General features: G+C 45.4%; 1 protein-coding gene across 3 annotated transcripts in view; it reads right to left on the reverse strand.

The window, feature by feature from the left end:
* Positions 1–22,747, reverse strand: part of FNDC1 (fibronectin type III domain containing 1) — a 91,467-nt gene that overhangs the window by 61,180 nt on the left and 7,540 nt on the right. Inside the window, exons 2-4 of one of the 3 annotated variants that reach the window (XM_074368060.1) lie at positions 5,529–5,723; positions 3,511–3,597; positions 3,011–3,079 (exon numbers count right to left, since the gene is read on the reverse strand). The exons of 1 other annotated variant lie outside the window; for it this stretch is intronic. In XM_074368060.1, the coding sequence (XP_074224161.1) occupies positions 3,011–3,079; positions 3,511–3,597; positions 5,529–5,723 (351 nt within the window). Of the gene's footprint in view, positions 1–3,010; positions 3,080–3,510; positions 3,598–5,528; positions 5,748–22,747 lie in introns of all 3 variants that reach the window. One more of the 3 variants, XM_074368059.1, reaches the window with a different exon arrangement.

Consider the following 22,747-nt stretch of genomic DNA (forward strand, 5'->3'; position numbering starts at 1 on the left):
TTTCTGAGTCCTAAGAGTGTTCACTTTTGCATGAGTGACCCATCTGAGAATGGCTCAGGTCCTGCCCACCTCCAGGACTCCCCGGCACCCTCTTCCTCCCCCTCGTATGGTCTTGGCCTGGTGCCGCCATCTTGTCCGCACTTCCCAGGCTCCCGACCCTGCCTGTTCCATATCACAGTGCAGCTTGTTTTCCAAGTAATTTATGATTATGTTACAGGCTAAATTTTGTGTCCCCTCAATAAAAAAAAAAATTCATGTGGAAGATCTAACCCCCAGTTACCTCAGAAAGTGACTGTGTTTGGAGATTGGGCCTGTTAAGAGGTAATTAAGTTAAAATGAGGTTCTTAAGGTACCCTTAATCCCATCTGACTGGTGTCCTTAGAAGAAGTGGAAATTTGGACGCACAAAGATACAAACGATGCCCACAGAGGAGAGACAAGCCGAAGAGTCTCAAACCCGCTGACACCTGAATCTTGGACTTCTAGCGTCTGGAACTGTGAGAAAATTTCTACGGTTTAAGGTAACCAGTCTGTGGTATTTTGCGATGGGAGCCTGAACAAACAAGTACAGATGATCTGTGTTAATCTTTGCTTGTGTGTTTATTGTCTTTCTTTCCCACTGGAATGTAGTCTTCATTACAAGGCAAGCTCACGTCTATCTCATTCACTATTGTACCTTTACACTCAGAACTGTGCCTGGAAAACCACAGGCCCTGAATGAATTAATTAAATAATTAAAGTCCTGGGGAGGGTAGAGCTCAGGGGTAGAGCGCATGCTTAGCACACACGAGGTCCTGGGTTCAATCCCCAGTACCTCCTCTAAAAAATAAGTAAATAAACATAATTACGTCTCCCCACCAAAAAATAAGCAAACAAACAAATAAATAATTAAAGTCTTATTTTTAAGTAAAGACAATGAGCTCAAGACAGATTTCAGCCAGCAAAGGAGGCCTTCTGAAATTTGAACTGAAACCACTGTTTCCAGCAGAATAAAAGAATGGATTTTCCTCCAGTTTCAAATAAACACTGGAAGAATACGAGGTATTGTCAATCAAAGCACTAAAGCCAACCCTTGGGGCCTCACCCCGGGGTGCAGATGCTAATGTCTGGACAAATCCCTTCCTTTGAATGAAGATACCTGGAATTCAGGATAGTATTTCTTGTGTTTAACAGGATTATTGTATATTAGCCATTCCTCAGAACAACAGCCTAGCATATTTCCCAAGCCTCATAAAGAAGGTATAGAAACATGTTGATCACTTATTAATAATTCCTCATAAATTATTTTTATTATTTTCATTAACAATAAAATGTAACTTTTTCTGGAGCACTGTGACCAAGTCTACGCATTCTAGATAAGTACTTTTTAAAGTTCTGCTTTATATCACGTGCTGCAAAAAAAGTTTCAGCTAGCAATTTCTTCCAGTATCTTTTTTAACATAATGTATGACAAATATAGTGTCATGTATTAAAGTCTTCAGCAATTAGGGCCTACAGAGGCTCCTGCAGGGAGAGGGTAAAGGACCTCACAGTCCAGAAAACCAACAGTGAGCTGGGGCATGACTGTCTGTGCATCCCAGTTCCCAGTGTCTCTGTAACATGTGCTTACTCAGAAAGGTCTCCTCTCTCTCTCTCACACACACACACACACATTTCTATTAAAGAAGGCATAAGAAGTTAACTACTTAGGAAAAAGTAAGAAAATTACTTGTTCTAAAACTGTCATTCAGAAAGCTTTATCAGGAAGATTATAAAAGTAAAATAGTCATTGAGAATACAAAGTGTAAGATTTCAAATACAAGGCACAGTACATCTGTCAGTAAAAGGTTTATGTGTGCCTGTGAGTGTTTACATGTGTGTCTTTAGGAATAGACAACCTCCGAAATCAAATTCCTTTCCTACTTTGCACACTTTCTAGGTGTACTTTCTTCTTGACTCGTCTCCTGTCAATGTCTTCCAAGGCTTCATCCTTGGCTTCTGTTCTTGTCTCTCCTAATTCTCACCCACTCATCACTCTCCCTACTTCAACTCTCACTCTATAGCACAGCTCCTAAATCCATGTCTGCCTTTTGCTTCACTCTTCCAACTTTCATGCCCTCGCCTCCAATCACCTATAAGACATCTCTACCACATCCCCGCCAAGTCCAACATATTTGAACAAAAACATAGCATCTTTCCTCAAAATCCACTTTTTCTCGTTGTTTTGTTCTTCCACTCCCTTTTCCTATGAAGAGGACTTTGAAAACTTCCTGTACCCATCAAATCTGACCTGAGAAGCAGATTATGTCATTGGTTTCAGCATACTCACCTTCCTCTCAACAATAATACCAGATTGGTGCATTTAAAGACATCGCTCCTTATCAAACTGCCTTTGGGATATTATCCAACCACTGTCTGAAATAACTGCTTATAGTTTACATTCTTTTTTAACCATTAATTAAATGTATTCAAGAAACACACAAGAAATGTCAACACTTCTCTCAACAAATAAAACAATATGACCAGACAACATCAACATCCAAATGGTAAAACATACGTATATACAAATATGGAGCAGAGATGGAAGGCAGGATATCTAACATGTCGCCAAAATATCCCATGGATAAGAAAAGAGAAGAAGCCTTGATGCAGCATATTAGCTAATAAAAGCCACTGTTTGGTGGCCCCATTCATTTATGCATCCACAGGTAGAAGAGCTGTAAATATCCTCACTGGGCCAAGACTGCCATCTCAACCACCATATTTGCCTGTTAACAGCACAACAGCATCCCCCGATGTAGACGCAGACACGTCCCCACACCAGAACATGAGAGAGCGGTGAGAAATGAGCGACACTGGCTGCAGCCTGGTCCATCAAGTGCAGAGCAGATCGACCAAAACTGTGCGGCAGGTGAGTTAGTTTAGCGATGGGCACTACATGAAGGTTTGTGAGCACGTGTGTGTGACAGAAGCACAGCCCTCTTTCGAGGTGGTGCTTCAGTGAAGACATGAACCGAATGAGCACATAGTACCTGTGACGGTTTCATTAAATGGTCCTGGACCCTTAATGGGAAAACCATCAATCTTGATCCATTCACCTCCTAAATTAGGAAAATGCAACTTGATAGTTAGAAAGGAGGACTATCGGATTTTCCACATTTCAGAGCATCCCTAATATATATTTCAATGGTCTTCTCAACAATCTTCAGAAAGATCTGTTCAGGCCATATTAGTGTCTAGGCACCTAAACTGTATGGACAACACATATTTTTGGTCTTTTATACGTGGTTTAGTCTAGCGAGTACTCCAAACTTTAAGACAAAATGCTCATAACCTACATCAAAATTACTTTACAAGAAGGGATAAAGCACCCCTGGTTTTCAATCTTTCAGCTTACTATACAAATCTAAACAGTTCTTGTCCGAGAACCCGTTAGTGATTCACAATTAGTCTTGACCCGAACAAGCAGGGAGGGACGTTTCTCCCAATCTAAGTAACAAAAACACATCCTCCAATTCTAGTTCGGACTTACCGGGCTGGCTTTCAGCTCTGTAAACTGGACGGCTCACTCCACTGCGGTTCTCTGCAGTAACCAGCACAAAGTACACTACCCCCGGCTCTGAAACACACGGTTTATATCAAGCCACCGTTTCAAATCTCCGAGAATGACAGCTTAATTCACTGTCTTCCTTATACCAGTTATAACCAAATACAAAAATCCAAATTAAGTGACAAGTCTAACTATCGCTTTCTCTTTTTTCTTTAATCAAAATCACTAACATTCCTCACAGGCAATTGACATACACCTAACACAAAATCTACTTAGTACAAAGTACATGACATGGGTAATAAACCTGGACTCATCAGCAGTCAATGAAAAAAGATTCTGAATTTTTTAATGTGAAATCAATGTAGGAAACAGTCACGCACTGTCCGTTAAAAAGTTGTTTTAACCTAGTGTTGGTAACTGCAAATAATATGGAAACTCCAAATGGAAACCTCCAAAAACTAGTAAGAAAATTTCAATGTAGTTCATAAAACTTAGCACACTTGAAATCTTCATTGCAGTAAATAAAGCTTCATGAGATTTTCTTCTTTTCACAATGAAATATCTTCCTTACTATGTGGGCATGTTTTCTTTGACTATTTCAACAAAAATCTAGAAAAACATCCCCCGGAATCTTGGAAATGCTAATCTTGAAATAATTGGGCTCCACTTTTTGACTTGCATCTAAGGGTCAAGGTCAAATAGCGAAGATCTCTTGGGCTGAGCTCCTGAAGTTTTGGGATGTGAATGGAAACCAAGACGCCATGTTAGAAAGTGAGTCTACTCTGAATTCGCAGCTTTGAAGAGCAAAACTCTAGTAGGGCTGGTTTTCCTCAAAACGAATCACTGTCTTGTGAAAGGTAAGCAAAGGTGCCAATTCCTTGAAGAGATGAAAGTTTATGGGCATTTGAGGGGAGGAAGGATTGGAGAGGTAAGAGTTAGTTCTGTCAAAGGCAATAATGATAATTGCATATCTCAAAGTGAGAGGCTTTCCTTTAACAAGACTTCAGTTCTCAAGCCAGGAGCCCAGGCATAGCAACACATCTGGGACCCCCGCTCTGCCCTAGCCTGCTCTGACTTCTGTCTGGGCCTGGGGGCATCTAGGGTTGGGCTCAACTTTCCGGACCAACTGGGAAATGCTCTCGGTTCAGACAAAAAGCAAAATCATGCTTCGCTAGGCACTTTCTTGGCTCTGAGATTATTCGTATTTCAAAGAAATTTAATCCACGTGTCTCTGCTTCTGTCCAGTTAACTCATCAGAAAGTTGCTTGGGAGGCACTGTTTGTTTTTCAGAGAGTTCTAGGGCTCTCTTTTTTTGCATGTTTTTCTCCTCTGCAACAATTGGAACAACCATCTTCAGGTTGGATCGTGAGATGATTGTAGAATCAGTGGAGCTCTGGGCTACTGGGACCAAAAAAGCAGAAGATAGAGGGTCCATAGGAGGCAGCTCAGAGCCTAAGTTCAAAACCAGCTGCACCTGGACTTCTAAAGAAATATATTTAGGCAAAATTTTAAATACCCCAAACTTCCAGGATCATATTTAATGGGGAGAAATGTTATACCTTTGAACCAGATGTGGCTAAGCAGGCCACATCACACACACCAACAGGGACATATGACCAGAGTCACCCCTAAGTACAAAATGGTTTATAAATTAGACATCTCAGGATTAGGCTGCACACTTGTCCAACAGTCCAGTCTCTGTGAGATAAAAGAGAATCAACGTATTTTCCAAAAACACATCCAGAAACTAAAAATTGTTTCCTACATCAATTTGGAGGGAGATCCAGGAATAGGGGATTCAGTTCAAATGCAGGATAGGGAAGCCCATGGGCAAGATGAAGACTGTTGCTTACCAGCCTCTTGATCTTGGCTACCTAAAGAACCCGCTGGTACCCTAAGCCTGGCCACGTTTTGTCTCATAAATAGTCACCCTGAGCATAGCAGGAGAACGTAGGTGTACAGTTAGTTCTGACTGGGAACAAGACCAGAGATTCACTTACCCACATCCTCAATAAGGAAGGAGTGTGTCTCCGCATTCACCTTGATGTATTTAAGACTTTTCAGTGACTTCCCATAGGCAATGTTGTAATGCTCCACGGGTCTACTGGTAGCATCATTGGGTGGGTCCCACGTGACTTTCAGGCCCATTTTAGTGGACAGCAGTTTCACGTGCCTTGGCTTCAGTGGGTGGTCAGCTATGCAAACAGCGCAACCATCAACTAACAGGCAGATTCGGAAAATGAATTTTTTTTTTCCCAATGGTCTCTGATATTGTTAGCAAAAGAGCAAATGACTTTCAATCTGTCTGTTCCTAAAGACATTGAGTGCTGTCATGTTTGGACAGCATTACAACATGACAGGAAAAACACATATACCAAACCCATGAGCTTTTATGTATTTCTTTCGGATAACTGTGGGTGGCAAATTTAAAACAAAAGTGAAACAAATCAAAATAAACTCTAGGTGTTCTACGGCTTGATGATGTTGCCTTGCTAGTGCAAGATTAACACATAGTAATTTGACATATTCTCCAGAAGCATTTGTACATTAAATAAATTCTTAATATCCTGCATGGTACAGCTGGACAATCTTTAAAACAGCTCTGAGAGGAATAACATAAAACTCTCATGATCAGGAACAACACCCATTCTAGACAAAATGACGTAACTGAAGCATTCACTTCACAAAGCAAACCAAGATCATCCACACCTTAAAAAGGAGGTAAAGAAAGTACTGCACGTAGCTAATTTAAATGTTTCCATCTCTTGTCCCAGAAGAAGAAAGGCAAATTATTAAGAAGCACAATTACACTTTTAGCTTCAATTATGAGGTGCCAAGAGAGTACTCTTGACTTTCAAAAATAACCAAAATGAAACATAACATTTTTTCAAACAAAATCTCTCAGCTCATGAAGTAACTAATATTGCAATGCAACATAACATAAATACATGCTAAACAGTCATGCAACAGTTTGGGGGCCAACCTGGGCCTGAAACTGATTATTCAATGATGCAAGGCTTTAGAAACCTTTAAACTTAGTACCATTAAGAAAGATGAATTTGGACTCTCATAGAAGAAAAGAAAAGGAGAGGGTTTTGTAATAACACATGGATTGGTTAGTATGTGATTGTAACGTTGAATGAAAATACTGAACGTAAGTATGGCTGATCCTAAAATACATCACTTATTCCTGCCAAAATTACCCCACCACCTCAGGAGTAAAGTGATAAGAAAAAGAGAGAATTCCTGTGACCCCACCAGAGGAATCCAAGGAATGAAAAAACAGAGTGTCAATATAATAATTTTCAAAGCATTTGGAAAAGAATGTCCTTTTTAGAGACAAAAGCGTGACGTCAGAAGATGGGCCCAGACCAAAACCCGCAAAGCACTCCTTCCCCAGCTTCCGAGGTGAAGGTCCTGCCGACCCGAGATGAGTTGATGAGAAAGACAGCACACTAGTGAGTGTCTGGATATTTAAAATTAGGCATCATGGCCACTCTGCCATGTTTCTCATAGACCCTTCTTTGCTCCTAAGAAACTGCACAGGATTTTCTTTGCCAGAGACCTGGGGTTCCCTTTCCTCAGTGTCCTTTATTTCTCCCAAAGCTCTACAAAACCCCCTCCTCCTTCTCTGTCATGTGTTTGACCGTTTTGAGTTGCAATCCTTGTTTGCAGAAATCACTTCCAGGCATCTGAGATTTCACCCTACCCAAAAGGTTGCTGGAAGCCAAGCAAGGTCTCCGAAACCAGGAAGGGAAGCTATGGTTGGGTGATTCTCCCAAGGAAGAAAATGAATGAATGAATGCATGACTGACACTTTTCTTTGCAGTTCAATTCCAAATCTCCCTTCAGGAAGTTCAGTCGTGGACAGATAGTCTGAAACGTGAGACTTGGGAAACCCAAACGCCATCACATTTTCTGCTGGGCGTAAGTGATTCAATCAGCGCTCAACCGCCGAGGCCTGAAAATGACACGTTCACAACTGATATCTGAAAAGAGGAAATTTCTAAGCAAGCTCCTTGCTCCTCCCTGCTGTGCGTCTGTCCTCAGACACATCACGGAATAATTTCCAACTCACATGAGAATCGCGTTCTAACGGTTGCATCAGCCCCGCAGAAAGGGGGACATTCAAAACCTGCAGGAGCTCCAATAAGATAAGGAAATTAAAAAAGGCCAAGAGGCAACTACCCCTGGGTCACCATAAACTAACGGACACCATTCCCTTCCACTTACCCTTCAGTCTCCAAGTGTGTCCGTGCATGAGTCTGTTTGTTCTCCTCTTAACAATGGTCAAGTACCATCACTGGGTCTCAGCCCGATAGCTGCCTGAGTCAGCAAGTACACGCGAAGAAAAAGGCCATATGGCGTAAAACAACTCTAAAGCATATAAAAACGGGAGAAGGCGATGGACAGGAAAGGGGGGCCTACTGAGTGTGTACCACCTGCCGCCCACGGTGCTCAGCACTCAGACTTACATCGCATGAGGTCCTCTTCACACATACAACCTGGGAGGTGCTATTTACTCCCTCAGTATTCCAGATGAAGAAAGCAAGGCCTGGAACAGAGAGGTTAGGAGAACTGCCCAGGGTCACACAGCTGTAGCAGGGGTGGAACTAAATGCAAACCCTGCTGTGTCTACTTCCAAAGCCTGGCTCTTCCCACAGCTCACAGACTCTCAGAATCTGTCCCTGATCATAAATGACCAATGACCATACCCATAGAAAATGAATTTAGTAAGCCACCAGCATCCTAAAACCAACTTGTGAGGCCAACCGTCTACCCCATCTTCTGGCACCACTTCCCCTCGGGGGTCACCCCGCATCCACCTACAGTCACCGCCCATCCTGCTGCCTGTCCTCATCCCCTCTCTCTGAAGGGAATGGAATAAGTGAACAATATTTGCATTTTTCTAACAAAATCTCAAGCCAAACGAACAACTTTCTATTTGTGACATTTTAGGCCTTAGAGAGTTACCTATAAAGGTGGTTTTTGAACATAAAGTGGGGACCCTGAAATCACCCCTTAGAGGGAGCCTTCGGGTCAATCTCCTTGTAAAATCAATCTTGAATTTAAGGTTCTCCAAAAGCCTTAGAGCAATATGCCATAACCCCTCCTCCCACACCACTCCCTAACACACACAATTCAGGCCAGTTAAACACTCCAGTGACTTAATGAAGAGATATTTTCATTCCCTGGGTTCTCATCAACTTTGACACTTAAAGTTGATGTCATTGCAGATGCTGCCCAGTGAACAGCATCCCTGCCTTGCTCGGAAAGAAGAACGGGAAGGTCAGATGGAAGGAAGCGTGTGGTCATTCAGGCCCACCCCTCACACACCAATGCCTTAGATCTGCATGAGTTCACCAAACCAGCCTCCGTCCACGGGAGGACCATTCCAGGCAGGCACAGACCAATGTGTATGAACTTGGATTACTTGGCAGAAGATATTCTTAGGGCTAGAAACATGACAGTTTGCTCTATTCCTGACCATCATTTTGTAGGTCTCATGACTTCATTCCTTAAATGTGAAGTAAAGACCTAAGGAGTGTGAAATTGGTTTCAGGGTCCGCAGCCTGCATTCTGGGTTCTGTGTCTCAGGATTAGCATTCTGGTAGCAGAAATTTGACATAACACGTCATAACATAGCATAACACGACAAAGGGTGTTCATCTTTGCTTATTGATTTTTAAGCGTTCTTAGAAAATCAGAACAGACCATCCTCTCTGCTAGGGAAATGAAGTCTATAACCCTTTTGTAAGAGTTTTCAGTATTCTCATTTAATGAAGATGACACGGGGTACACTCTTTAAAGCTATGTGTCCCATGAACTGCTTCTCCAAAGAGAAAAAGGATGAACCCAAAGTCAACACGATAGGAATTCCATGGCCCGAGTCAGGGAACATTGGGAGGTAACCTCACAGAATATGCATGACAGGTCCTGGCTGTGAAAAGTTGTTTTCGCATCCACAGGAGGCAAAATGAGGAAGGGAGCTCAAGCTGCAGCCTAAGGGATGTTAGATTAAGTAAAAAGAATTTCCTGTCTGTGTCTTCCCCCATCTCCCCCTGCTCAAGGCTGTCTTTGAATGGAGACAGATGGTAAGGTGCTCCAGACAGGAGCAGCAGCCAGCAGAGTCTGCTATGACTCAAGCAATTTCATACCACGACAGAGTCATTGCCACAGCTCATACCAGTAAACCTCATCCAGATTCAAGAATATTTTACCAGCTCTGGAGTGGCAAAATGGTATTTTGATGAGATTTCAGATACCTGATCATTGCCAAGCTGGACATCTCCATGCAATGGCTCCCATGAGACCTCCGTTGGTCTGTTTGGGAATAAAAAAATCAGGGAGAGTCAGCACCCAGAGTTCTTACTTTGGTCTAGCTCCAAACTCCAGGTCTTATCCTAGAGGGCCCTGGAAGGTCAATTTGGTTAAAGGGTGAAAATACAGACCTGTATCTGTTCAAGGATGGATTCCAAGATTGAGACAGCTCTGCACTGTCTGTCCTTGGAGGGTCTGCAGAGTGGCCTCCAGGGCTGATGAACACACTTGGGAAGACTGAGTCCGGAGCTAGGTTCCCAGGGCCCATTTATCATGGTGGAGGGGGCACAATACCTCACCTGTCCCTCCCCCCACCTTCCTACTCGCACCTCTCTGGGCACCGGGTACGGACCACACACTCAATACTCACTTAAACGGCTGATGGATTGAAGGAAAGTATGTCAGGAGGCATTAGACTAATGAGGTCAACTGAGGTCTCCAACCCAAGCACCTCCAACGACCAGAAAGATGAATCAAACAAGTGAAGACATACTCTGCCTGAAGGCACAATTTAGTTTCAGGCACCTGTTGACAAAAAGGAATTCAGGACCCAGATTTTCTGATATTCTGGGGCTTTTCTAAGAAGCTGAAAATCCTGGTTTTAAGGTGAAACCTCCCAATTTTACACTAATTCACTTAAGTTTTAAAAAAATATATTATATGAGGAAACACACACACACACACACACACACACACACACACACCCCGACTCAGTCCAGACTCAGTCCACTGGCAGCCAGCTGGTGAGCTCCACCTTAACTCCGGGAGAAAACCTTTAGTTGCTGATCCTGACAACTCCCCAGTGTCCTGTTTCAATTCTGAGACTCCCATGGGAGCCTGGTCCATGAGGAAGGGCTACAGGTCGAGATGAAAGCTAAGTCTGGAGAAGAATTACGGCTATCCCAGCCCCTGAAGGCCTAGGGTACAGACCTGTTCAAGGGCCCATCCCCCACCTCCAGAATTCCCTCCCTCTCCCAAGGGGCCTAAGGAATCTGGGAAAACCAGCCTGGCCTCCAGGGAAGTCAGGCAGACCCCTCCCAGGATGGCTCTGGGGAGGGGAGCGTGAGGTGCTACCTTGGCTTTGATACCAGCACAGCCGAGGACTTCCTCATGTCCAGCGCTCACCTAACCGTTCCAGACCGAAAGGCCCTACTGCCTATTCGACAGGCCCATGTGAGTTCCAGACTGAACAGGTTCAAAATGAAACTCGCTCCCTTGGTTCACACTGCCCGCCCATCCTTAAGTGGACCGGCGCATCCACAAGGGCCAAAAATAAATACGTTCCTGGAAAGGGGTCTCCGCCAAGGGCTACTTCCTAGACTACAAGAAGGAAAGTTCAGGGTTCCCTGAACTAAAAATAATTGCGTCCAAAGTCTCCCACTTGCCCACCTTCCTAAAGAGTCCCAAGCCCCTAAAATCCCTAGGAGGCAGCAAATCCTAAATGTGCTTGTGAAGGACACACTGTTTTTCTCTTCCCTGGGAAGTCTCCTCCAATCCTCTGGTGACAGACCTCTGGTCACATGACCCCACCCGGCCCAGGAGACTCCACGGGAATCATTCTCATCGGAGCTGGACCCTGGGCACTGCCTTTGCACTCCCGTCATGAAGCTGTGAAGGGACAATCCCAGAATTGGTGGTGATGCTGGTGGTGATGAGACCAGAGATGGAGAGAGAGCCTGGGGGCAGTCAGAGCCTTGGATCCAGGCATCACTGTGGCCAGCTCAACGCCTGCCCTTCCCCATGTGCAGTCCCACAAGCCGTGGAGTTCTGGGATTTAAACTAGTTCAAGTTGGGTTTTTGCCACTGGCAGTTAGAGCCTAATGGATTAAGAGACTATTAATCAAGATCTTCTATGGAAGTCAAAAATAACTTTCTGAAGCTACCCCCGCAGCCAGTACATTTGGTCACAAAAGGCTGCCAGTGCAGACACACCCAAAGAAATGAAAGCAAATAGCAGTCAGGGATAGCTGTCACTCTTAGCCCAGGGCTCCCTGAAGCCCACCCAGTCTGGCGGGTCGTGGCCGAGGAGGGTGCGGGGACAACCGTGGTTAAGGCGAGAACCCCCAAAGGAATGTTAAGAGCCTTTGAAATAAACCAGTCCTGTAAAACCCCCAAATGCTAAAATTATTTCTTAAGTCTACCCAGGATTGCTCTCTAATGCAACAAAACCTTCATGTTTATGTAAGTCTCTCTACTTCTTCTTTGTTTGAAATTCAAGTTTTACTTTCCACTGAAAACCGCCAAATGCTTCCCAGACTCTGAAATGAAGAAAACACAGATCTCAGTGTAGCCACAAATGTTTGACCAAAAATCCAATTGATATGCCAGAAAAGGTTAGGATAGACTGAAATTGCAGTGTAGCTTGGCGGAGGAAGCGATGTGGTATATGACTCCGTGACTAAGATTCTGAGGAAACTTGGAAAAATTCAGCTATTATCCATAAGATATCAGACAGCTCAGGAATATCCAGAAAGGTCAAAACAGCCAGATGGTTGGCAACGTGCAGGCAAAACACTGAAATGAGTGACTGAGTTTTAAATGATTTTTCAAATGGATGTTGGAGGGACATTTGCCATACAGTTATGACCCTTCCCTTCAAAAAAAGCGGAGAAGAGGGAGGGGAGGTATGTGGTGTTTTACAACTAACTGTGGGGGTAAAACCGACCCTAGTAAAATTTAGATAGTTGACCGAGTTTTCCACCTGGAAAGCTGGGTTTGGGAGACAGAGACTGAGTGTTAAAATAATGGCCTGGCTTCTCTTCTGAGATTTCACGATACGTGTGGAGTTCAAGAAAACCATTCTCCACGGTTGGTGTGGTCCTTTAGGGATAAGTGCATAAAAAAGGAAACCAAATGCTATGCCTTTGGAGTCTTGAAACTTAAAAAACACTCCAGGGAGCTGACAGAGCCGTGCAAACGAACCTCTGACCCCACCAGGGGGGCCACATGGTGCCGTCCTCACACAGAGAGAAACACCAAGGCCAGCAGATGCCCCGGGCCCCTCCAGAGACCAAGGGCAGCCAGGATCTCCAGACTTCAACCCTGGTTCACATTCCTCAAAACCCAGTCAGTTTCTCCAGGTCATGGTGACTTACTGGATTCTACCCCCACGCCCCCAAATATGGCAAGTATGTCCTGTCATATGTCCTGGTGAGGCTGGGACTGAGCAGAGTGAGAAGCTGGAAGATTCCAAATGCCCCAGGCGGCTCTTGGGTGTGGCTGGAGCAGCCAGACAGGGTTTCTAATGACCAGAGGGGCCACTGGGCCCAGTGTGTACTCCCCTTCACCTCACCCCGGCCTCTGCTAGACCTGAGTTCCCACCACATCCCCAGCCCCTCAGGCATCTTCTAGTATTTTGATAACAACAAAGCATCATTTTATTCAGACTAAAAGGCCAGATTCACAGGACTACATGCCAACGTGCTTATAAGGGCACTAGATGGTCACTGAATACAATTGTGAATCACATTTTTTCTCCATCAGCTCAAAGAAGCCAAATGGTGAAGACATCCAAGTCTCAAAACTCGAGCCACTGGCTCATCTTTAAGTAGAGTTTGTCCAAGTCCATTTCCAACCTCTCTAGATGGTCAGCGCCACCACACTCTCATCCAATTCTGTGCAAACATCCTCCACCTTGGGCCAGTTTCAGGTGGCCTCCTGTCCTGGACAGAGGTGATCCTCACACTTGGCTTCAGGGAACTTCTCCCCCTGGGGGCTGCATGCAAATGGGTCATGCCTGAGGCCACCGGGAACATGGGAAGAGCCCAAAGCCACTCAGGCAGCCCTTCCTCCTTTGTCCCCTTCCCTTCTCCATAGTAGCTGGCCCCCAGCCTCCCATCCAAGGCCACCTGCACCCTCAGCATAGCCACAGTTCCGTGATGCTGGTAAACAAAGGCTGTCATTCAAATGCTCTCCCATCACCTCAAGGTTAATGGCTTCCGATGGGCAGAGTTTTCCTAGAATGTTCTAGATTCTAGGTTGTTTGTATTTAGGGGAGAAGGGAGAGAAAGCCAGGATATTTGTTCATACAGTTCTCCTCACTCTATTCCCCTTCCTTATCTTCTTTCTCTCCTCTCCCCCCGCCCCCCACCAACTCGGGGAAGACCCACAGAGCAGAAGAACACAAAAATGGACAAGAAAATGAAGCACCAAGGGATTCTGCTTCAAAACAAACAGGAAATGGCAAAGCTGAAATCAAATTCTCAAGCCCAAAGGATACTCTTAAAATGAATCTGCCTTTTCCCTCAAGATGTTTTCTGAGATTTTTCAAGTTGGTTTTTGTATTAGTCAGTCCCATTCTAGCCAAGTTTCCCAACTAATTAAGAACAGTTTGGCAGTTTGCATTGAATTCAGAAACTGCTGCGGGGCCACTGTGGGTTGGGTACCCAGGAGCCACTCCCAGCTGCTCCTTCCTCCCTCTCTTTCCTCTACAACAGAGGCCAGGATACCACATCTTCATGGCCCTTCAGCTTCCCTGTGGCCAGGGGTGGTCGTGTGGTTAACGCTAGCCAATGACACAGACGAGGAAGTTACTGCTGCCACTTCCAGGAAACCATTGTAAAAGGATCAGGATCTGCTGTCATGTGCTTTTTGCCTTTTGTATCCTCCTCCATTTCCCCCGCCCTGGGATGTCAACCTGATACTTGGAGACACAGCAGCCATCTTGGAAAATCAAGTGACCAGCTTGAGAATGACAGTGGGCCTGGGATGGCAGAGTAGAAACACAGGAAGACCCTAGGTCCCTGAGAGCCTCTCTGCTCCCAAGTAAGATAGACAGTTCCCTTACCTGTTTGGCCATGGCTCATCAGACACTGTGTTATCAGCAGCCCAGTCTGTGGCGACCTGATACCATCCTTTCTGGATCCAAAAAAAAAAGTCCATTTTTCTCTTGACTTCTATATGAGAGATGCTCTAACTCATTTCTTTCTGTTTGTTGTTTTTAAGGGATCCACTCCGGGAATTTAATTTTAACAATGTCAATGTTTTATTGATCTGTATGGTTGGGCTTGAGTAAGTTCTCACCAGAACATGATGCAGCCAGAAATCAGAGTGGACTTAACCGAGAGAGCTGGCAGAATGCAATCATTAGGAGTTAAGGTTTGAAAGCTCTTGGCCATTTTATTCCGGGACCAAGTAAGAAAAAACTATGGTTCCAGAGGAAAAACTGAAGAATTTTTTCCCTGTCTAAACCACCAGCTTTCCAGAATGGTTTAAGGAAATGTAATTGGAAGAATTCCATAGATATGTTTATTTATGACAACAATAAGAAAACAAGGGACTTTAAAGAGAAAACACCTTAAAGGTTTGGGAATGGGGTACGGGACTCCTGCCTGCAGCTGATGGGCATCAGAGACCCTTTAAGAAAGCGGTAGTTTCCAGGGTTTCATGGAATCTTTTGCACATTCTTCAAATTCAGTTCACAACTGCGAAATAGTTTCTTCAAGAATTACCATTGTTTGCTGGTCCAGCTTACACTCAGCCTACTATAAACTGTTGACATGACAGCCAAGAAAAACTCCCTGAAAATTCATTCCTTGTCCCAAAATGTGAAAGTCATTGTCTAACTATGTTAAACACTTGGGCATTACTGTCGCTAGAAATCACCACTCATCCTACTCAAAAATCTCCCTGAAAAATGCCCTTAGAACAGAGGCCAAGCCAATGCTGTGGAGAAGAAGGTATGAAACAGAGCAAATGGGGCAGATGTGATCAGAGGCCAACCACTGCATGGACCCAGGGACAGCCCAGATGGCTAATGATAGTCACTTTTTTAAAAACTTTTTAATATTTAAAATTTTAAATATTTCAGATAATCACTGTGATGACTGGCAAATAATCTATCAGTGAAGATGAAATAATCTATCAATGAAGATGAAAAAATGCACAACACACTTGATGAGAAAAAAGTTGAAATTTCGCAGTGGGGCCATTTGTGACCAGGAGAAAATCGAGAGAGAAGTAAAGGAGAAGAGAGGAAATGAACATTTGTTGTACACCTAGCAAGCCCCCACAGCAAGCAAATAAGCCACCAAAGTTTCACTCTGCAAATGTCAAACTTAATTCATTCCTTTTCGCCAGCCATTTTCGCTTCTGCAATAGATATTTACTGAGTCCCTACCACGTGTCAGTTTCTGAGCTACACCAGAAGAGATTAAAGAGCTCTACGTTATCACAACGATTAGATCTTGAATCTCCATAACCCAGTGAACTGTGCTTTGGTATCCCCACTTTTATAAATGAGGAAACTGAGTCTTAGAATTAAGTGACTCTCCAAGGAACACAGCTAGTATGTGACAGTGGTCAAACCCAGGCTGACCCAAAACCATAGACCATGCTCCTCCTACTACACTTGGTTGCCTCTCAGCTGTAATTATAACTACAAGGAATAAATGGAGTCCTGGAGAGAAATCAGAACCAAAGGAATACAATTGGAAGTCATCAGTAGAAGCTGAATCCACAGGGGCACATGGGCTCTCTGCACTGAACGAGATCTTACGAATGTTGGGAAGACTCCATGGTGCCAAATCCTCACTCTTGGCCCTTGACTTACTCTACTTCCGACACCAGTTGAATGCTTCTCCTCCTGGAAGCACCTCTTCTGTCTTCCCTGACCCCAGTCTCCTGCCTTCCAGGACACCTTATTCTCTGGTTTTTCTTCCCCATCATTGGTCTCCTTTGCCAGCTCCTCCCTCTTTGCCAGAACTCAAAATGGTGGAGTGCCCCGCTCTGGTCCAGCCTCTTCTCTGCGTGCACTCCCTGGGCCTTGTCTGTCTAAGTTAGCACATCTGGTCCAATGACTGCAGATACCATCCATACGCTGATGGCCCCTGAACGCATAACTCCAATCCTGGCTTCTCCTCTGAGCACCGGCGCATCTGACTGTCTACTTGGCATCTCCAATGGGACTCAATACTGGTGTCTAAAGGATAACCAGGATGAAGACATTTTAAACCTGAACTATTAGTGATAAAGAGGAGAACCAGGATTCAAGTTGCATCATGGAAGACAGAAGTGGAGAGATTTTCAGGAAGAAGGAAATGTTGATCAGGGTCAAGTCAAGTAAAGGCTGAGAAAAGCCCATTTTTCTCCACTTGTAATTAGGACATGTCCACCCCCATTCAAAGGCCCCACACCAAGCAAATAAGCCATCAAAGTGTCACTCTACAAGTATCAAACTTAATGCATTTCTTTTCAATAGCTACCCTCAAAAGATTGATGTAGGAATAAAATGTGAAAGCAAATCATTAAGCACCCAATGGATGTGAGATACAGTGTTAGGAAGAAGGGCCACAGATGGCTGGTGTCACCTACTACAACCCAATAGATGAGCCGGCAGGATCCCCATTCCTCGGTCAACTCTCCCTCTTCCCACAGAGTGGGCCATGGGTCCTCATTCCCTGCAATCTTGGGGGATATACTTACAGAATATGTTTATTAGAATTTTAGAGTCTTGAGAATTGAAAGGAAAGTTGGGTCATCAGATCCAACTTCCTCTCTTCAATCTGCCTAGCAACTGTGTGTCCAAAATGGTCTTTGAGTCTCTCCACGACTAGACAGTCTACCCAAATTCCAACAGGTTTCTCCCACCTTCAGAGATAAACATCTATGAATGTGTTACCCAATGGGGTGACACAGGGTCACTAAGCAAGGCACTGCACTGGGATACAAGTGAGTTAATCCCAGGTGTGTAAGAAAGACACTGGTCTTCGGTCGCCCGAGGCAAGCGCTCTATTGGCATCTGAAAAGGACAGCAAGGACGTCAGACATCAAACATCAGCTGAGTGCTACCAACAGTAAACACTATCAGGGCTCAGAAGGGTGAGGAAAGGAAGTCCTCCTCAGGCTGGGGTGATCAGGGAACATCAGTGGGGTTCAAGGAGGCCTTTGCTAGAGGTTTCTTCTCCCATAAGTGGGAGCACTGGCCACTGCTTTCCACGACTTCAATTCTAAGAAGACATTTAATCAGACCCTCTCTGTGACTCTAACCCAGCCTGCTCTGAGTTGTTCCCTGCAATGAAAACTCACTACCATTTCAGAGCATCAGCAGGCTCCATGGAACTCATCCCTGGGACCCCAAGTCAAAACCCTCCTGTTCTACAAGAGAGAGACACAGTCTGCTCAGACAATGGCCTGTGTCTCGTCTCCCAGACCTCTTCCTTCCTGGGTGTTAGAGTCCAAATGCTGCCAGGATGCAACTGTAAAATAAGACCAGCCCAGGTCCCGGGGAAACCAGGCACTTAGTGTACCCTGCCCCTCTTTTCTCTTCCCTTTAGCTGTGGTTTGCCTGGATATCTGTAGGTACGCATGTGGGTTCTGAGAGCTATTAAGCATAAGAAGATGCTTCAATCCTCCCAGTCTATCAGAAAAATAATAGAAGGAAATTGTTGCGTTGGGGTAGAAAACGGTATTAAAAACAGCAGGGCCAGGGCACGTGTTACAACAGAAAGAGAACATGGCGCTCTTCCATAACCCAGAGAACGTCAGAGCATCAGACACTCTGGGAGAGCCAGGCCGCCACGTCATATTACCTAGCAGTCTCGAGTAGAGAATACAACGGAGATAAAAGAAAGACAGTGACACATCCCAGATTGTACCAGATTCGGGGGGTGGTGTAGATTGAGTCAGTATCAAAGTGTACCCACCCAGCAAGGTCCTCAGACAAATGTGGCGGTTTCTCTTGCTGATCCTACAATTCTACGTGCATCGGTCAAAACGGTCAGAACCTAACATGACACCTGGCAGGCTGAAGCTGGCTAGAAAGTGCTGGATGATCCTATACTGCTGCACGTGTCCCCCTGGATGCCATTATGTATTGTCCCATCAGTCCCAACTCCTTTATGAGGCCTCTGCCACCTGTGCCTCAGCACCGAGCAGAGCCACTTGCCCTAGAAGATCTTTGTTAACTACTTCATTGCTTCCTTTATGAATGGAGGGCCCAGCCAGGCTTGATCTCTGAATTGGGCCCCCTGGCTGTGTGTAGGTGTTTGGGACTCTGGGTTGACAGTTCACACACACAATGCAGCCTGTGTCTTCCCACATCTCAACCAGGGCCCAGGGCTGGAAGCTGAGTGAATTCCTTCACCTACTGAAAAGGCATCGCGCTGGTATGCAGGCATGCCAAGGGCTGTGGGCTGAACTGCATCCTCCAAAAAGCTGTGCTGAGTCCTAACGCACAGTACCTGTGGACGTGATTTTTTAATTTAATTCTTATTTTTTATTGAAGTGCAGTCAATTTACAATGTTAGTTTCAGGTGTACAGCAAAGCAATTCAATTATACACATACATACATATGTATATATATTTTCAGATTCTCTTCCATTACAGCTTATTACAAGAAACTGAATGTAGTTCCCCATGCTATACAGTAGGTCCTTGTTGTTTATCTATTTTGTATATAGTAATGTGTATCTGTTAATCCCAAACTCCTAATCTCCTGTGAATGTGATTTAGAAACAGGGCTTTTACAGATGGAATCAAGTTCAGATGAGATCACGCTTGACTATGGTTAGCCTTAATCCAATATGACCAGTGTCCTTATAAGATGACACACCGGGAGAATACCATATGATACGGGACAGAGACTGGAGTGACACGTCAACAAGCCAAGAAGCACCAAGGATTGCTGGAAACCACCAGAAGCTAAGAAGAGAAAAGGAAGGATTCCTCCCTAGAGTCTCAGAAAGAGTAGGCCCTTGCCCTGCAGATTTCAGATTTCTAGCCTCCAGACCTACAGGAGAATAAACTTCTGTTGTCCAAAGCTGCCCAGTCTGTGGCCCTTCCTTATGGCAGTCCTAGGAAGCTAGCATGCCGTGTAAATAAAACGCTCCACTCTGCAGCAGGTGGGGCTGCCAGCACAAGCCAAGGTTCAAAACTCATGTGCTGACTGACTCTACGGGTCAAGGTGAGAGGGATGCACGGACTGTCCCACACTCACCAACCCCACGTGTCCTGCTGGCCTGAGGTGGACATATGCAAACAGATTTCATGTGCATCATGTGTAGTTAATATCAAAGAATTCACATCCACTCGTTTAGTAAGTATTTACTGAGCAACCATTATTTGCAAGCAGCATTCTAGACAAGGGGGAGATTTCAGTGACCAAAACTGATAAAATGCCACATGGTCACCACGGAGGAAGACAGGCAATGAGCAACACCAACGTGAAATACACCAACTCTCAGGTAGCGAAGAGGTTATGGAGAAAAATACAGCTGGAATGAGAAGCGCTGCGGGATACAGATAAGATGACATCATTAGATGGTGGGGAGTGGTCAGGTGAGGCCCCGAGAAGGTGATATTGCATAAAGCATGTGAGGATGGTGAGAGACCGCCCATAGATGTTTATGGCATGTTTTTCAGGCAAAGAGAACAGCAAGTGCAAAGGCGCTGGGGCTGGAAGGTGCACATTAGGGACAGCAAGGAGGCCCAGCAGCTGAAGCTGATGGTGAAGGAAGACCTGGTATAAAAGATGATCATGTTGCCTTGAAAACTTCCTAGGGCTTTGGCTTTTACCTGAGAAAGAGAGAAGGTTCTGGGACTTCATGCGTCATGAGAATTACTGTGCTGCTATTTTGAAGACAGAGTGGAGTGGGAGAGGGCAGGAGCAGGGGGCCCAGTGAGTAGGTTACTGCAATAAGCCAGATAAGGTGGCTTGGGCCAGGGTAAGAGCAGTACTTTCCTGCTTTGCCAAATCACACACCGCAACATCTCAGGACACACAAAAACACCTGCCAGCTAACGCAGTGACCTCAAGCAGAATGGGCAAAAATAAGTACTTTTTAAAAATAGGCTTTTACCTAACTCAAAGGTTAATATGATACAATTCCATTTATATGACATGCTTGAAATGACAAAATTATAGAGATGGAGAACAGATTCATGGTGGTTGAGGGCTGAGGAGGCGGGAAGAAGGATGGTGAATGAGAGCAGCAGGAGAGGTCCTTCTCCATCACATGTTATTACAAGAAATTGAATATAGTTCCCTGTGCCACAGGGTAGGTCCTTGTTGTTTATCTTTTTTATATATAGTAATGCATGTCTGTTCATCTCCAATCAGGAGGGGTCCTTCTGATGGAATGGAATGGTCACACAATCTACATGTGTGATAAAATTACACAGAAACACACACAGAGAAGCAGGCGAGCTCTGCATAAAATCAGTGAATTGCACCAAGCCGGCAACCCGGCAGCAACCGTGCACTATGCAAGATGGTACCTTTGCGAGAAACTGGGTGACAGGCACATGCTCTCTGCATTATTTTATACAACTGCAAGAAAATCTACAACTCTCTGAAAATAAAAACATTTCAAAACCGTTAAAAAAATAATAATCTTTTACGCCTACAGTGTTTGTCCAAAGCCCTGACCCTTATGCCTGGGAAAAGAGAGGGCACCAGAGCAGTCTCCAGAGAAACTGTCACTTAAAGCTTCTTTAAACTGACCCACGACAAGCACAGTACACACAATAAGCCGCACTGGCTCCTGTGTGACAGGCACACGTGCGCGGTCCTCTCTCTAAGTGGAAGCATTGGTGGGACGCCGACACCACTGCACCATCACTGGTCCGGGGGGCTGAGCCCTCCCTGTAGGGGATTTCATTTTATAAAACAGTGGGAGGATGAGTTGGTGCTGCCCTCATGAGATCGTGCCTGCTGCTTTCCCCTCATCTGCCCAGAGGACCCACCCTCTGCTCTCAGGGACCCGTCTGCCTGGGGACCGCCGTCATCTGCCCTGGCTGGGGTCCTTTCTCTGAGCTCCTAGAGGGCCACACCTCACTGCTCAGGTGTCCGGCCTCTTTGGCCCTGCCCGGCCCTGGGGGTCCCAGCCCAGGGTGACTGTCTGTGGGATCGCATCTGCAGACAAACACGATGTCATCTCAAACGAGGGACCATGGCTGCACACCCGGCTCAGATGGCTTATTATGATGCTAACCAGGTCCAGCCACAGCGCCGGTGCGTAGGAACCCACTATCCATCCTTCTCCCAAGAGCAGCTCAGGCACATCGCGGTCTGCGTCTGCCAGCGTTGACCAACCCTCCGCCCATCTGTCCAGGGCGAAACCACCTTCCAACCCTGAAATGAGTCGATGTTCAAGTAACCTTCAGAGCAGAGTTTTAGACTTTGTAAAAAGTCTATGTAAACTATATCCACTGATTTCCTCTTTAATGCAAGTTAGTTACTGCCCTCCCCCCACCCCAGGAACCCCTAAAATAACTCACAGGGTTTTCCTTTGGAAACTGCACTGAATTCTCTCCACAGATCCACCCTCGACCCCGAAGTCACTACCGTCAACTGTTTTGTGTTCTTACCCTGACTCCGTCTACCGTCTGCCCGCCTGTGAGTGCCTGAGAGCCGCAGCGCCCGGAAGCCCTTTCCACGATGGATCGCTCTAGAACATATGAGCCATTTTGGAAAACACAGAACAAAAGGATTCTTCAAATGAGACAGAAGTTGGAGGTAAAGACAGCAGTTAGGTCTGTCTTGTAATGAAGAAACCCCCAAGGGCCCAAATAAATAAGATGCAAAAGATCCTGCAAAGGCAAAGAACAGGACGGCCACCTGCCCCCCCGGCCCGACTGCTGCGCCATCCTCCGCTGGGCCGGCCACCTGACCTCCAACCAGTCTGCGCCACATACAGTCCTTCAGCGGCCACGGTTTCTGTGAATTACGGTCAAACTCCAGGCCCCTCCTGATCCGGCCGCTGCCGACCCTCCAAGCCCAAACGTCACTGTTCCCCCAGGGCCACTCTGCAGGAGCCACTTGCAACACTCACATTTTCTCAAATGTGTCACGATGCTTCTCGCCTCTGGGCCTTCACACAGCATCAAGTTTGGTTCCTCCACCTGAACTGTCCTTCCTCACCTTTCCTCCCTAAGTAATGTCCATCCCTTCTTCAAAAC

The sequence above is a fragment of the Camelus bactrianus genome, chromosome 8 (genome assembly GCF_048773025.1).
Source record: "Camelus bactrianus isolate YW-2024 breed Bactrian camel chromosome 8, ASM4877302v1, whole genome shotgun sequence".
Taxonomy (NCBI): domain Eukaryota; kingdom Metazoa; phylum Chordata; class Mammalia; order Artiodactyla; family Camelidae; genus Camelus; species Camelus bactrianus.